The 17,972-nt window shown below is 42.8% G+C and overlaps 1 protein-coding gene across 1 annotated transcript in view; it reads left to right on the forward strand.

Annotated features, from left to right (window-relative positions):
• Positions 1 to 17,972, forward strand: part of COL16A1 (collagen type XVI alpha 1 chain) — an 871,927-nt gene that overhangs the window by 835,153 nt on the left and 18,802 nt on the right. Inside the window, exons 68-70 of the mRNA XM_085648479.1 lie at positions 10,912 to 10,978; positions 11,117 to 11,290; positions 16,754 to 16,831. Coding sequence (XP_085504605.1) covers positions 10,912 to 10,978; positions 11,117 to 11,290; positions 16,754 to 16,831 — 319 coding nt within the window. The remainder of the gene's footprint in view (positions 1 to 10,911; positions 10,979 to 11,116; positions 11,291 to 16,753; positions 16,832 to 17,972) is intronic.

Consider the following 17,972-nt stretch of genomic DNA (forward strand, 5'->3'; position numbering starts at 1 on the left):
TCAAATTTAATTTTGATTATGTCTTCAAGAAAATGGACACGGCTATTCAACGCTGGAACCCGCTCTTTCTGTCTTGGTGGGGTTGGCTCAATTCTATAAAAATGATGTTATCCCCTCTTCTTCTTTATACCATTTCCATGCTGCCAGTACACATTCCAGTTTCCTTCTTTAAACGGATTGATTCCTTGTTGCTGAAATTCTTATGGAATGGCAAGCGGTCTCGGATAGCTTTGGCTTCATTGCGCAAGGATAAGGCTCAGTCTGGTGTGCGCTTTCCGAATTTCAGAGAATATCATCGAGCTTTCTCTTTAAAACAATCGACCCGTTGGTTCTCTTCTGATCTTCCGCACTATCCGCCCGTCTGGTTAAGTATGGAATCTTCCTTTCTATCCCCCTTTACCTTTCGCGAGTTCTTATCCTTCACGTCTTCTTTAGTTCGCTTTCGTACGCCTGTTATTTCTCATTGACGCACTCTCCTTCTCCCTTACATAATATCATCTTATCCCTCCCTCCTTTCCATTCACGAACAACCGATATGGCACAACTCTCTTTTCAAAATTCGTAATCGCACCATCTTTTGGAAGACATGGCATTCTCGAGGATTGTGTTGGATCTCTCAATTAATTTCCCAAGATACCCCTCTCTCATTCCAGGAACTTCAATCCTCTTTCTCACTGCCCTCTTCTGCTCGTTCGCAATACAATGCCCTTCTCCCAGTCCTGATCTTATATCTTCGCTCTTTGGCGCCATCTACCGATATTCCTTTGGACCGCAAATCTACTTCTTTATTATTGGAGACGTCTCCCTCAGCCTCTGCTATTTATAACTCTTTCCGGTACTCCACTGACAGACTAAAATCTAAAATCGAGAATGCATGGGAATTGGATCTTTCTCAGGGTTGGCCAATACCTTTTTGGGACAAAATATGGGCTAAGCTTCATAAAGCCTCTAGAGCTGCTAATACTACCCAAACCTTATATTTCATTTATAACAGAACTTTATGTACTCCACAAGCTTTATCCCGTTTTTCACCTGACACATCCCCTATTTGTTGGTCCTGTTCCTGTCCCGTCGCAGATCTCAAACACATGTTGTTTGAGTGCCCTCCTATCTCCAAGTTCTGGCACCTAGTATGGACGCAGATACAAAAGATATTTCAACTTCAAATTCCCTTTTCCCCTTCGCAAGTTTTTCTAGGTTCCCTATCACCGACACTCCCACAATCTCCTTCCCATTATCTACTACTTGACCTTCTAGTTGCTGTGGCTTTCCATACCATTACTTCTAATTGGAAACAGGCTGCAAATGTCTCCTACCAATCTTGGTGGAATGCAGTTTGCTTCCATCATCGCCTAGATACTAATTACGTATCTCCCATTTCCCTGGCAATTAAACGCGACCTGATTTGGCTCCCTTTGGTATCCTATCTCTCCTCCTTTGCTCCAGTGCACGCCTCTCCAGATCCTAACACAGTTGAGGTGCGTAAGCCACCATGATTTTCTTCTTTCTTTAATGCCTTTTTTGTTATGATATCACGTTCTACTATACTATATGGTATTTTTCATTCCTATACGTAGGCTCTGTTCATGTAAGCTTCATGCTTGTTATAATTGCTTTTAATGAGAGTTTCTATTGAATTGCTTATTTTTTGTATATGTTTATCATGATGATTATACCCCGTTCCCCTCCCTTCTCCTTCCCTTCTTTATTTCTTCAATAAACTCAAACTTAAAAAAAAAAAAAAGCTGACATTCTTGAGCCCCAGTATCTGCAGCATCCCCTTTCTATCTGTGAGTGGAGCTGGTACTCTTACTATTCATTCTTTTCCTCCTTTGTGTGCCAGTGAAGCTTGCACTGCTACTGTCTGTGCTGCAGCTGCCTTTGAAGTGAGGGACGCTTGCACCACCACTGCCTTTGTTGTATCTGTGAGTATCAAGCTTGTGCCGTTGCTTCCAATTCTGTAGCTTTTCTACCTGCAAGAACAAATCCTACTGCCCCTGACTGGAGTGAAACCTGTTCTCTGTGTGAGGGATACTTGCAGTGCTGCTGTAAATTCTGTGAGGATCCTGTGTGGGAGGGAGGCATGCAGTGCTGCTGTCCACACTGTGACAGGCTGTGTGTGAGGTAGGCTTGCAGTGCTGCTGTCCATTCTGAGACCTGTTCTGTGTGTGAGAGATGCTAGCAGTGCTGCTGTCCATTCTGTGTGTGAGGGATGATTGCAGTGCTGCTGTCTATTCTGCGCCTTTTCTGTGTGTGAAGGATGCTTTCAGTGCTGCTGCCCACACTGTGACAGGCTGTGTGTGAAGGATGCTTGCAGTGCTGCTGTCAAAACTGTGACAGGCTGTGTGTGAAGAATGCTTGCTGTGCTGCTGTCTATTCTGAGACCTGCTCTGTGTGTGAGGGATGCTTGTAGTGCTGCTGCAAATTCTGTGAGGATCCTCTGTGTTAGGGATGCTTGCAGTGCTACTGTAAATTCTGCGATGATCCTGTGTGTGAGGGAGGCTTGCAGTGCTGCTGTCCACACTGTGACAGGCTGTGTGTGAGGGATGATTGCAGTGCTGCTGTCCATGCAGAGACCGGTTCTGTATGTGAGAGATACTTGCAATGGGCTGTCCATTCTGTGTATGAGGAATGCTTGCAGTGCTGCTGTCTATTCTGTGTGTGTGGGATGCTTGCAATGCTGCTGTCCATGCTAAGCCCCGTTCTGTGTATGAGGGATGCTTGCAGTGCTACTATCCATTCTGAGACCTGTTCTGTGTGTGAGGGATGCTTGCAGTGCTGCTGTCCATTCTGTGCAATTTCCTGTGTGTGAGGGATGCTTGCAGTGCTCCTGCCCATACTGTGACAGGCTGTGTGTGAGGGATGCTTGCAGTGATGCTGTCCATTCTGAGACCTGTTCTGTGTGTGAGGGATGCTTGCAGTGCTGCTGTCCATTCTGTGCAATTTCCTGTGTGTGGCGGATGCTTGCAGTGCTGCTGCCCACACTGTGACAGGCTGTGTGTGAAGGATGCTTGCAGTGCCTCTGTCCATGCTGAGACCAGCTCTGTGTGTGAGGGATGCTTGCAGTGCTGCTGTCCATTCTGTGCCTATCCTGTGTGTGAGAGAAGCTTGTAGTGATGCTGCCCACACTTTGGCAGGCTGTGTGTGAGGGTAGCATTAACTACAGCAGCTAGTGCTGCACCTGTGCTGTGTGAGAGATGCTTGCAGTGCAGCCGCCCATGCTGTCCCTATCCTGTGTGTTAGGGATCTTTGCAATGTGCACTGTTCTACTGCCCACGCTGAAACCTGCGCTGCATCTGTTCTGTGTGTTAGGGTGCCCTCCAGTCCTCCTGCTGGGGTTGTAGCAGAGTCGACATTAGCAGATTTGGCACCGTAGGCAAAGTAACCATTTGCCATACTTACTCAGGCAATAGGCTTTACTTAAAAATGAAATGAAAAATATTTTTGTATAGTGCACTGCTGCCAAAGGCGTCTAGGCGCTTAGTGCTGCGTGAAGGTAAGAAAGTTAGTGGAGGGGATCCTAACAAGGGGAAAAGTTAAACAAGCATTTGCAATGCAATACGTCTCACATTTATGCAAGTTTGAGCTATTGATATTGTAAATGACAATGCCTTTTATTATTGTTTTACTTTTTAAAAGAGATAAATTAATACATCTACATACAAATACATAAATTACAGATAAATTTACAATGCCAATAGCTTAAAGTCGCGTACATGCGAGACCTATTGCATTGCAAAAGCTTGTTATTGTTTGTACTCAAATTCTTTACCAAATAGTAGTGGGCTATCAGCTGCCTTTTGTATGCTTTCCAGTAGGTTGTATGCCTCCCTCTGACTCCTTAGAGTATGCATTTTATTGTCATGCATAGCTCTTAAGGAAGCTGGAAATTTAAGCTGTGCTGCGGCCCCTAACTTTTTGAATTCCTCTAGAAGCTCCCCCATCTCTCATTGCCTATCCAAGGTGGCCCAAAAAAGATCCGATCTGATTTCGAATGAAAAGGCATTCACTCTTAGCGTCTTCATTTTCAGAGCTTTGGTAAATACTTTTCCATTAACGCGTAGGTGTGAAAGATCTTACGTGGCTTGAGCTCGTTTTGGTTTCTTCTGAAGGAGTCTAACATAAAAGAGGGCTTCAAAAAAGCTCCTTATCTTACCCTGGTTTGCTTCCGAGACTGCAAACCCTTTTGTAATGTCCCCCGACAGAGATGAAAACATCTAAGGACCTGAGTGAAATTTCAGGATTAACATCCTTTTTTTCGTACTTTCGCCAAGGACATAGTAGGCTTAACCTGGTTTGAGTTCCGAGTAGTTTTGCACTGGAGATTGTTACTCTTTCCCCTAGCGTATCCTGCTCAGCATTCAGACTTGTTTGGGCCCCTTGATCGATCTCAAACCCCAGTTTGGCTATACCCCCTTCTGCAGATCTTTTTGTAAGCACAGTCTGATAAATTGACAGCCTTGTCAACTCTGCTGCTTGTTGTCTAATATCCACCACGGTGGGCTGCACCTTGAAAAAGGACCTCAATGAGGGGGTAATTTTTTACTTACAGTCCTCAGGTTTCTTTTTACTTTACCAGACCTTATAGAGTGATCTTTCAGTTTACACACTAAACGACAGGAAGGGTCACCGCCCTCAATTTCATTAACAATCCCTGGTGGGATGGAGGAAGCAGATGCAGTATCACAGGAAACTCTATTGGTCTTCTCAGTCTTGTTAGATTGATACCTCCCCGATCCAGATAGCTTGTTTAGGCCCTGCTTTCCTTTACTCTCCCCTACACTACCCCTACCTTCACATATCTCCAGATGCTCCAGGTTCTTTCCACTGGCTCCTTCCTTTAATTTGTCCTGGACTTGCCGCTTCTGCAGCTCCTCCACTCTCCACCCCTGCCGGAACACTCCCAGCACAGCGGGAGCAGAGCTTGTGCTGCCGCTTCCTCCCATGCCCCGGAGGAGACCACGTGTAGCTGCCCTGTGGCTCATCCTGAGCTCCAGGGCAGCCGACCCCAGCAGGTGCACATGGTTCGGGCTGCCTCAGACCTCAATATGAAACCTGAGTCATGTGCGAGGCCCATCTCCCAGTCAGCAGCAGTCAGTCGGTAAGAGGAGCGGGGGTGCTTTCCTTCTTTTAGCAACTGCACTGCTGTTTTTGGTGGTGGGTGCCGTCGGCACACTAGCAACCTGCTTGTGTTGCAGCCGCCATGTAGCTATTGATATCATGGTTATACTCCATGTTACAGAGATGTTACAGAATAGAACAGTAACTGTCACTGAGAGACATTATGCAGTCATAAAGAGGGAGAAACTGGTCACATCCTTGCAATTGAATGCTTTTGAACATTTATTTGGGCTAAAAGATTGCTAAGATTGCCACTGTTAAAAAAGTTGCAATCAGGGGAACAATGAAATTATCAGCTAAGCCTGCCAGGTTGGTTGGAAAACTACATGATTATAATATACTGTTGAATATATACCAAGCTGGAAAAGCAAACAGGAAGATTGCCTGTCAAGGCTTTTTATTGATGGTTAGGAAGAGGTTGACCCGTTGGATTGTGAAGAAGTGGAGGCTAGCATTCAGCATGGAGTGAGTGAGTGTCAAGGAACTATCACCAAGATGGAATAGATATCAGATGATGAGGCCAGTGAGACCCTGTGGCAGGTCAGGAAACTGATAAAGAGTGGAAAGATGAGAAAGAATTGTGTGGAAATGGGAGTAACACCATTCCTTAATATCAAAGAGAACATGATTGAGAGGAAGTTGTTGTGATGGTGGGCGAAAAATGTGTTTCTTCAATGTACCTGAGACAAAGGATAATTGACTTGGCACATGAGGGGCACTTAGATCAGTCTCTCACCCTGAAGAGTGAAAAAGAACGTTTGATGTTAAAAATGTATGATGAGTGTGTACAAAGAGTTATGTCCTGTAGTGTGTATAGAGAACGTGAGAACAAGATGCAAGAGGTTGTGTGCTTTGTGCTGCGTTTAGAAGATCCAGGAGCTCCCTTGATTGCTGTGCATTGAACTTCATCAGAGCCATGTGGGGTTTTCCTGAATCTAAACATTTTGCTGTTCCACTAATTCATGTCCATTGTAGGTGGCCTGAAGTAGACTTTTTGAGAGATGTAATGACTTTCTGCAATATCATGGTATTGAAGAAGATCTTTGCTAGATAGGGTGTACCCATGAATTTGTTCACATACAATGGTGGGTAACTATTTTCATAGGAAAATACAAAATTGACACATGACATAAAACTTCATAGAACCTCGGTATAATCCTCAATCTAATGGGATGGCAGAGAGAGCAAATTTGTTGATCTTTGGTACATTACAAATGGAAGGCATGAGTAGGATTGATGTAAAAAGTCCCATTGATGATTTATTTTGGTTGTCCTGTATCTCCCTTCTCTGTAATGAGTTTTAGGGCACCATGAATGAACTTTGCCTCATATTGGTTCAGATGTACTGTTACAGGAAAAAGGGACAGAAAGATGTGTGGGGCTGTGAGGCAAAAGGATGGAGGATTTTAGATAAAAAAGGAAAATTAGGTGAAAGTAAAGCCTAGACAAGTGGGAAAAGGTCTTTCCAAGCTCAAGGATTCCAATAGAGTAGTTGCAAATGATAGAGACTATGTGGAGCTGGAATACTGAAAGAAATTATACAAGGTGGCTCTTTATCAGAGGAAAGATGAGCATGGGTGTGTGAGAAGTGGCGGAGAGTATGGTGAGAGAGTGTAGGGGGTGATGTTGACGACGGATAGTGAGCGTACACAAAGAGTGAGAACGGATTTGAGTTTGGGTAGTGAAAGTGGACAAGGAGATGGGGCAGTTGTAGAGAAGGGTGAGATTTCCACTTTATTGGGTAGACCTAGATGCTGTTCGGTCAGCAGACTGAGGAGGACACTTGTGAGATTACAAGACTACGTGTTCTGAGTGCTCTATATTCTGTATTTTAATTATAATGGATTTCTTCGTGGTTTTATTATGTTCTATTTTTCTGTATTTATTTTTTTGTATTTTACTGTTAATGTGTAAGGAAAGGAGATGTGTTGTAATTTTCATATAGTGGAATATTTTCTGCATTGTATTTCACGTCATTTGGAATTCCCTGGGGGAGATTCCATGTGAAGTCAGTTGCTGCTCCAATATGCCCATCCTTTAAATGTCATTCAGAAGTTCCCAATAACATTATCCCTTTCAATCTGGAACTTTAAAGGGGGGGTATTAAAAAATAAAGGGTTTACCTCATCACTAAGCAGAGGTCATTCAAAATTCCTGTAAGCCTCAGCTCTGCAACCTTATTCTTGTCATTGATGAGCCTTCCAAACATTGTGTGCTCTACATTCAGTGGCAGCTCCTCCACTAAGGCGGAAGAGCGTTGCTCCACTGCTTTTCAGCCGTGTAAGGAAAAATAAAATGATATTAACTCACTGTTATTATCATTTTATTTTTTCCTGTTGTGGGCGTGGCAGCTCTGCTGACAGAGCAGGGGAGGGGAGGAGTTGTTTTCGCTCACTAAGTGCGCATAAATGTTTGGCCGGCCAAACATTCTTGCGCACTTAGCATGTTCTCCACCCAGGCTGCATTACAGCCTGGGTGAAGAACATGCCCAGGCTCCCAGTCCCCATCTGAGCCCTGAACCATGGCGCACATTCCAATCACAATGCTGTATTGCAGCGTTGTGTTTGGCTCAGGGGAGCCTGGGTGCTTCCTCTTCCGTGTTCCTGCCGGCGGGGTGAGGAGGAGAGACACTATGAGGAGGACAGGGTGAGGAGGACACAGCGAAGAGGTAAGTTTATTTTTATTTTTTATTTACCCCCTTTCACCCCACGCCTCACCACCCACCACCCCCGATTCGGCAGCCACTGTCTACATTCCATTTCTCCTTTCACTGCTAGCTTGCTTCCATCTTGCAATTGTTGTGGGAAGGTTTTCAAAATGATCTGGCAATTTCTACTTTGAGAACACAGTGAACGGTATAATGATTTTTTGTGAACCGTAGGCCAATTTGGCACATGGGGATATTTTGGTAGTCTCTTTACTAAAAATGTTTTACTTTGGCTCAGCTTATGTTTTGCCCTCTTGTCATTCCTTAGCATCTTCTGCAACTTTTGAGAGCATTGCAGGTTTATCCTTTTGAGCCATTTGATTGTGTGGATCTGACATTTATTGCAATCAAAATGTATTTTTTGGTAATGATTATATTACCTTGCAGAGTGGAAGAGCTGGCAGCTCTTCTCTGCAGTGCTACTTTTCTTGTTTTGTATTGTATTGTAGCTTTTGTATAGCGCTTACTAACCCTATGTGGGGCGCTGAAACACTTACTCACACGTATTGCAAGCAACACTGTGTAGTCTTTAAAGTTGAAAGGGTGATTGTTTAAAAGGAAGAGCAATCAAGCTTTGCAACCTGAGCAGAAAGTATACAAACTTTAAAACACCCAGGGGCAGATTTACAATTTCTGGTGCATCCCTGCAAATCAGCAGGGATGCGCCAGGAAACGTGCGACACGCATCACAATCCTTGCGCCACCACCGATGCGCCGCATTTACAATGCGGCGCATCATGGCGCAAGGAAATGCAGATGCGTGTCGCATCTACCGTCCTAACGTTGGCGCAGTGCTGGAGTTGTGTCGCGGGCTCGACGCAACTCCAGAACTGTGCCAACCCGGTCTATCTTGCACATAGTGCGTCACACCTTACGCCTGCTTCAAGCAGGCGCAAGGTTTTGACGCAGCGGGGTCGGTAAAGTGCCTGAGTGAAATCTTGTAGATTTCACTCAGGCACTTTCCCAAGGCATTCCTGCACCAGAACGCCGCCCCCTGCGCCAGAACGCCCACATGAAACCTGACGCAGGTTTCATGTGGCGCAGGGCTTTACAACGTTACGCATCTGCCTAGATGCGTCACGTTGTAAATCCCCCGCAGCATGGCGCTAGCTTTACGCCGCCACTGCATCACAGAAGTGACGCAACGGCGGCGCAAAAGTGGCGCACGGGGCTTGTAAATCTGCCCCCCAAATTCCACCGACTGCTAGGCCAGAGGAAACCAAAATTTGGGCAGAGTTTCACTCCCGACCCCATTCAGGCACTCAAAGTTGGACAAGCACCAGTTGGGGGAGTTCTAGTCATGCCGTAACTCAGACCACTTATCGAAGGGCATGCTGTGCATGCAAGGATGAGAGACGAAACGCTTGGTAGGTTGCAGCCCTGACAGTGCAAGAGTCAATTAGCTTGCCTTGTGTTACTCTGCTTCCTCATCCTTCCATGAATGCTGTGTTTTTTTATGGGTCCTAGAGACCCTATTCTTTTCTAGTTTCATAAGGAGACATCCTCCTGACCTCCTAGAATTTCCTCCCTGAACCACGTCCACCTTAATTCTTAGTAGTGAATGACATTTCAAGGCAAAAAAAGTGGGAATGTAGTCTAAGGAGACCAACCCTGCTTCCGTTTTTTCAGCTAGAAGAGCAGCATGACACTGATTTGGTAGTTCTGGATCTGCTCAATCTTAGCCCAGCTCTTCTTTGACCCGGGAGCCTTGTGAAAAAAATGTTTTATATATGCCCTAACAAGTTAACTTCCATTCCAAACTCCCAGGGCCAGAGGCCTTTGAGCTAAAACAACAGTAGCCAATAGATTTCATGTCCTGGTCATCTCCTAATTCAACCTCTCCGAATGCTGGCTCCAGCCATCATAGTGTGTTCATTGAGTCTATTGGATACTGCAGCTTTGCTCTGCTCTAGGAGAACTGAGCCTTCTTTGGTCTCGCGCCATAGAGGTACATTGCAGGGAAAAATAGATCAATCCTTATTACTTTAACGCATGTCGTTATGTTTCAGGTTAACCTTGCTGATTCCTGAGCACTTAGTCCCATCCTGCTGACCCTTTACATTGGTGAGATATGACTCACGATGAACAATTCCCAGCATTAGATGATGCAAGTACTCGGAGTCCTACCAGCACGCCCTACCACATTAAGGCTGGTCTAAGTGTCTCGGACTAGCATAATCCTAGGCAATTGGTCATGTCCTGCTGACCCTTCCCACTGTGAAGATATGACCCAACATTTGCCTTTGGCAGCATTAGAAGAGGAAAGTATGCTGAGCGCTGCCAGTAAGGAAAAATCAAACTACCCACTACTTCATTAGGCCTGGGTGCAATGTCGGAGGCTAGACTTGTTGAACCCTAGCCAACTGGTCCCATCTTGCTAACTCTTCCTTTTGCAAGCATATAACCCACAGTCTACTTTTCCGCCCTTAGAAGATGAAAGTATGCTGAGCCCTGCTAGGCAGAAGAATCAAAACATAACCTACCCCTTTATGGGTGGTTGCATTGTCTCTTTCTGTTTGAGATGATGGGGTAATTAAAAAAACAGATCCAACGTTTGTCCCAAAAGAAGCTTCAGTGAAAAATTCTAGTCAGGTAGTTAATCTTCTGGCTTTCTTTACATCCACCAAAGAAAAAATTGGCCCTTTGCAGGATGTTAAGAGAACCATTTTGATTTATTTGGAAAGGACAAAGAAAGTTTATGTATCAAATCATTTGCTTCGGGACATTATCTAGGCATCAGCAGCACGTGATAAACGATTCCTGATGGATTTGATTACGCAAAGCTAGGAGAAAGATTTCAGTTTCATTCCAGAAAAGAGGATTCCTGAGCAAATTGTAGAAAATCGTCCATGATTTTCAATTGAGGAAGCACACCTTTTTTTGAAATGCTAACAAATGCTTTACAGTCATTAACAGCAGAACATGCAGGACGGGTCCCTAGAAAATGGACTACTTGATAATTTCAAATTTTCTATAAAAGGATTAATTGTCACATTAAACTTAAAAAAGCTGAACATTGATGATTGTGAAGTCTAAATTGATTAAAAACCAACATCTTGTGTCTCTATGTGTTACTTCTGTAGGCAGATACAGTGAACTATGATGAGATTAAGAGATTTATACGACAGGAGCTTATCAAAGTCTTGGATGGTAAGGAACTGCGGTGGCTTTGGCTCCTTCAGTTGTCTTTCTGTATTCAATGCATGAAACTGGCTTAAATGAGGCATGGCTGTATTGGCGTGGTTGAACCTACGGGAACCTTCTCATCTTTCTCTCTGCTTTCCTTAGAGCGCATGGCTTATTACACCAGGATGCAAGCACCAATGGAAGTGGTATCATCTCCAGGAAGACCAGGTACTCCAGGCAAGGATGGATCTCCAGGCCGGCCAGGGCCACCAGGAAACCCAGGGCTGCCTGGCCAGATCGGCAGAGAAGGACGGCAAGGAGTTCCAGGGATGAGAGGTTAATTTCGTCATTATTCAAATAATTCAGTATCTAATGCATCTGACATTAAAAACTGTCATATAACAAGTAAACTCCCAGAGCAGTCAACTAGGTTTGCTGCTTCCCTAAGTATAGGAAATGGCCAAGATCCTCGGCCTACTTCTCTCTTGATCTACAAATCTAATGCTAAGGGATTTTTTACTACTAATGCAGCAAAAGTCATGTATTGCTCCAGTATTTGGAACACGCAAACTACTCACCCCTATGGGTCTCAAGGTGTGGGGGGCTGTTGTAGAAATTAAGTGAGCTATTGCCCAGAGTCACATAGTGCTGAGCTGATCTGCCGCCGGAGCCGGGGAACAAACCGTGATCCCTGTGCTCCGAGGTCAGCTGCCCTGGCTGCTGCGCCACACCTCTCCACTCAATTCTACTCTAAAAATTTGAGGAAATCGTCACAATTGCAGAATTTCTTCCATCTAAAATGGCAGAGGGATTTCCTTTGGATTTTTACTTGCAAGTGTAATAATTTCAAGTAATGACAAAGGTGAAATATTTGGTCAGGCCTGAGATGTACAATAAAAGGAATGTTAATATTTTGGAACAGTGTGGAAATGTTTTCTAACTAAATGAAAAGAACATAGATAGCTAGCAATTTGAAACTAAATGTTATCATTCATTGTTTCAAAGTAAATGTATTTTGAACTAAAGTTTTCAAACCGCTCGCATAGATATGTTTATCTGATACTCATTTACGTCAAAAGCATCAGATTGAGTATCGATCTACATAATTTGAAACAATTCTTTTTGAAGTCTCCTTCCATATGGTTTCGTTGTCATAGATCATAGAGATGATCTCTTTGAATCTACCCCAGGCAAAAAAGCATTGCCATTTCCTGGGGTTTGCCATTGGAGGAATGTACCACTACTATAGTTTTCTTCCATTCAGCTACTATGTGCTTTGAGAGAATTTGCAAAGGTACTTTTTGTTGTATTTACCAATATTCACATAAAATGAGTTCCCCTCTGTCCCTCGTAGGTGATCAGCTAATAAAAGTCCAATCACTGGCTCACTCTCTGGAGAATCTTCATCCAGTGCAGAAACTGATGATTTCGCTCCATCTAAAGAAATCCCATTTGATTCCTCACTAAGGGCCATACGTAGGAAGCCTAATACCGGTCGGTAACGGCCGATTTTCGGTAAATAACCCGTTACCGACCGGTATTTAGGCTTTTGCTATGTAGGGGGCACATTTCAGGATTCGGTAATTTACCGAATCGGTAAAATTACCGATTCGGTAATTTTACCGATTCGGTAAAGACCGAATCCTGAAATGTTATGTAGGTGACACTCAAATGAGTGATGTGTAGGGAAAATAATTCGGTATTTAGCGCCAAATATATGTTGGTGCTAAATACCGAATACATTGCAAAACGCAATATTTTGCTGGACTAACAGTGCCATGTGGCAGACATACATGCCCTTAGGGCATGTATGTGCGCCACATGTGCACACATGCAGGAATCAGGGGTGCAACAGGGTGTCACTGTGACACCCTGCCACCCTTGATTGTGCTCCCCCCATTACCGAATCGGTATTTACCGAATCGGTAATGGTGACTGGCTTCCCATTGATTCCTATGGGCCTCCTGGCCCATAGGAATCAATGGGAAGGTATGCATCATTACCTAATCGGTAAATACCGATTCTAAATTACCGACCCATTCCGAATCGGTAAATATTACCGAAAGATTACCTACATATCATTTACCGCTTCATAAATACCGAATCGGTAAAATTCAGTATTTATGAAGCGGTAAATGTTAGGCTACCTACATAAGGCCCTTAATGCTGGGATTTCCAAAATCTGGGATCATGTACTGGGGTCTCAGTCAAAGAAAATCACCAGCCCTGCAATGGTGCACTCAAGAGCTGAAACATCTGAGCCACAGTCTTTTTTTCCCTCCACTTTCCCACATAGAAAAATAATAACAGCTTGTTCTCAGCCTGATTTTGGATTGCTTATCTCATGAGACACTATGTTTGAATTGACCCTTCTCAGGAAAGAATACATTATATCAAGAATCTGGAGCGCAGTGCCATTTTTATAAACCTCTGATCTTTTTGCTTTTCTGCATGAAAAATGTCCTGATGGCCTATACTGCTGCTGTGCTTTACTTGAGCAAGCAGGGCCAGATTCAGTCTCTTCATCTTTGTAGTTTTGCAATGCAGATTTGGGACAGGTCAATGCTAAACATAATGCATGTTGTATCGCATCTATAGAAGAAACATATGAAATATGATGCCTAAACAGACTCCTTCATTCTCATCAAGGAGCTAAAATCAGCCAGTTTCTGGATCTTGGGCAACCCCTGCGTCATTTTCTTTTGCCAGAACTGATAGCGCTCGGTGACCACCCTAATGACAGCTGCTAGAAAACGATCTCCTGTTCGATGGGGTTAAATAATGTCTGTATTCCATCTTTCAATTTCACCCTTTCCAACAAATCCTTTAGAAATTGACGATGTCCAAAAAATGAACAATGGCACTGATTGGATTGTTTACCCTTGCAATCCAGAACTCCTTCTTCTTATAGATAACAGTGTTCTGTTACTTGATGAAGTTCTGCATGCATTTTAGAAACTGATCCCGAAAATGCTACTTTATGTACATTAGGGCGATTCAGAACAGAATTTCCCAATCATATATAGGGCTAGAAAAAAAACAACCAAACTGTAGGCCTAAATTCTGCTGATGGACCGCTGGGAGGAAATTGAAAGCTCTAAAAGCCTTTTTAATTGATGTTGTGTCTTTTATTCATTACTTGGCTAATGCACGAATCCTAGTAGACTCATACAGGCATTACATGGTGCTTGTGGCACTTCTAAGCAAGCCAAATGATACCTTTGTTATTTCTATGGATTATTTTATCTGCAACCTCCCATTAGAAAACTGCTTTCCCACCAGCCTATAAAAGTCTCTCCGTTCCAAAAACTATTTAAGCAATGTGCATCCCACTTACGTCCAGGGTAAAGAAGCCGGGAAACAACCTTTACAACGCAGTCATTACATCACACTACCTTTACAATGCAGTCATTACAACGCAACATCGCATGCCATTACAATGCAGCCATTACATCGCATGTCACTGCAACGCGATATAAGGTAAGTTATAGGGAATAGAATTTTTACCTCTACACTATCCAACACATACCCTACTGTTGCACTCACTGGAGTGGGAATAGTCATTTTTACCCCTACACTATCGAACACTTACCCTACTGTTGCCCTAAAAGTAACATGCGTTGTAATGGTATGCGTTGTAATGGAATTCGTTGTAAATGTAGTTTCTAAAAATGCGTTGTGATGGCATGCGATGTAAAATCATGCGTTGTAAAGGTTGTTGCGATGTAAAAACTGTTTTATAAAGGCATGCGTTGTAAATCTTTGCGTTGTAATGTCATATATCCAAAGAAGCTAGATGATATTTTCAGGATAATGACTAATAACTAAATGTACCTATAGAAAGTTGCTTTCAGAGGTATCCTTTGTATATTTATCAATCAACCACTAATGTCACTCAATAAACTTTGGTTATAAATTAATTTGTAACCTGGAGAAAACTATGAACAAAAATAAAAATACTTAATTCTCATACGTATTGTAAAGCCATTTATAAAGTACAACAAAGGTAAGAGAGTAGGGGAAAAGAAGCCAGCATGCACAAGATAACAAACAGCATGAAAAAATAATGAAAAATATACAATGCATAAAATTGTGGGACATAAAATGCCTGCTATCTAAACATACGTATCCTACTCCATTTAAGTAATAATTCCAGTAGGAGAGGTGCAATCTCTTATGAAAATCGATAGTTCAACCTGCGCCAATGTTTTGTTCTCAATTTGATAAACTTACAAAAGAACCTTATCATGGCATTATGCAGTCTTACATAACTTAGGGCATGATTTAGAGTTTGCTTGATACAAAGGCTAATGATATTCCGTCCACCTTATCACAAGTGCCATATAATTGAATGCATAATAAGAGCGACAGCATCTCCTCCATATTTGTGATGGGGTAACCTGTCTGTCAAACTCTAAATCAGGCCCTTGATTGACAAAATAGAATTAACAGCCTTCCATCAATCTGATTCTAGCATAAAAACAATCAAGTGCATAAGGCAAGGCCTCAACTATTGCTTATTTATTTCTCAAATTATACAGCAGGATACAGCAGCACTGATTTAGCCAATCATGTCGGATTGTCTTGTAATTGCCCAAGAATTTGTTTTGAGGTGTCAGAAAAAAACATAGCATTCTGGTCCACCAACCGTCCTAAAATGAGGTTGTCTTACAATTTTCACAAGGTAATGTCAAAACGACACACATAATTGTCGCAAGCATCACAGTCCACTAGTCCATGAAGAGGTAAACATAATATGACCATGCAAAGGACCTTTCTTTAAATCACTTGTAATATCCTGAACATCTGACATGGATCTAGCTCTCCTGGACACAACTTATCGAAATACTTGAACGTATTTTAATTTTTTTCAGAACATTATCCTTCCTTCCTATGTTCCAGCATAGATCATACTATTTCTCAGCTGAGTAAACAGTAATGACATTCTACTTGCACTAAATTCGTTCTTTTAGAATTTCTGATACTTTATTCATTGACTATGGGCATTTTCCCTAAGTTTGGAAAACCCCACTATTGTCAGATGGATGGATATAGTTATATGGGGTAATTCATTTTTGGAATCTATTTTTTTATTATTTTTTTAGAAATCTCAAATACTTTATTTTGAGAGTTCCAAACGTGATACCCAACAAGAAAGCAACACAGAGCAATGGAGAGGCAAGTAGTTTGTCAGTGGGAGCAGAGGCTGCAGAAGCCAATGAAAGAATACTTCCCATTGAAGGGAGATAGCAACATGGAGCTTAAAGGAGAAAGCACATGAGGGACAGAGCTAGAAAATACATGCACTTTCATGGAGTGCATAAGCAAAGACAAAAGTAGATCCCTAAAAGTGAGCAGTGGAAGATTAAAAGCCAGCTAATAAGAGAGATGGTAAAGAAGCCATGCTCCAGGTTAGGGAAAAACACAAGATGGACAATCTGGGAGAAAGAAAGCCATCGAAAAAGAACCAATGAATGAGAGTGACAATAAAGCCAACCAATGGTAAGCAATGGGTGGACTATAAACCCCAGTAAATTCTCTGTAAACCCACAATAGGTCTTTTGCAGAGAGGCAGCGTGCTCTGTCTGGTAAGCTTGACCTAAAAATACTTTTTTCTCAATGCTTAATGGAATTTTTGGTGTAAAAACTGCAGTTTGCTGCATTCATGGACCAAAGTATTCTTTTATTTTAGTTTCAATATCTGCTGAAATTATTGGTGAGGATACTTGGTAATGTTTACGATATATTGTGGTATAATTCTGAACTGCTCTCTCACTCTCTCTCTCTCTGTTGTGCCAGGTGAGCCAGGAGCCAAAGGTGAAAAGGGGACCAATGGTATTGGCATTACGGGTGACCCAGGCTCTCCTGGCTCTCCAGGTAAGAAGCACTTAATTGTTACCATCTAGACGTGGATCATTTCTGTATGGGCAGACTATTTTATTATTTGCTTTATCACCCTACTCCTATTCCCACACTCTGGCTGCTCTACACCACTGTGTTTTTGGTCATTTCCTTAATCTTTTACATAAGGGCTCATTTGTGTGGATGATGTGCTTCCTTTCCCAAGAGTGTTGGACTGAAGAATCTGAAAAAAACTGTGTTTACCGCAAAACATGAATTTTGCCCCCCCCCCCCCCATTGTTTCCATAAGAAGCACAAACCACCGCAACTTACTGATTAAAATAATCACCACCTCTCCAGGTCCTCTTTGGTGCGAGTTCCCTGCACTAAAGAATCTCGCGTGGTTTCTCATTCATATATAATAACACACACTGGTATTATAATTTCACCAAAATACTAAGTGTTGAGAACAGACTCCAAGTCTTTGGGCGAGCCATCTTAATGAGTGAACCAAGTCTTTCCAAGAGATATTTCAGAAGCGAGGGATTGTGCCCACCAACATCTCTGCAAAAGGAGCTAAAAGTCATATACTTACCCCAAACATACTGGCTAAAAAGTGCCCATGAATGTCTTTTTGTCCTAATTTCAGCAATACATGTGTGGAGTGCAACCGGGCCCTATATCCTCTAGAATCTAGGGATTTCAGAGTGGCTAATTTTAAGGAATCGGACTGTCATGGGTGATACAGAGACGGCCTACTGTCACTTGGACAGGAGGGAAAGAGTGGCATGTGTCACTCCTAGCATCTCCTTCACACGCCGTAGGCATGTTGCTCACAGAGGCTGGTAGACCTGGTTCCATATTTGTAACTGAAAGATACAGCCATTAATAAGTGTGAGAAATTTAAAGTGAAGGAAGATGCTCCATGTTATGAACATTTTTGCAGAACATTTTTCTGCACTTTAGAAAAAATGGTTATGTGTTTGTGTTATACATGTAACAGTGTCACATATGATGAAAGGTATGTACTGTGCCTCAAGTAGATGTGACCAAGGTTCTCAGTCACCCATACACATATATCCCATTCTTATGCACACTTGTTTTTATATCCCCAAAGGCCACGCTTTCACTGACACACATGGAAGCCCTGTCATTGCGCCCCTAGTCAAAGTATTTT

The sequence above is a fragment of the Triturus cristatus genome, chromosome 3_2 (genome assembly GCF_964204655.1).
Source record: "Triturus cristatus chromosome 3_2, aTriCri1.1, whole genome shotgun sequence".
NCBI classification, from domain to species: Eukaryota; Metazoa; Chordata; class Amphibia; order Caudata; family Salamandridae; genus Triturus; species Triturus cristatus.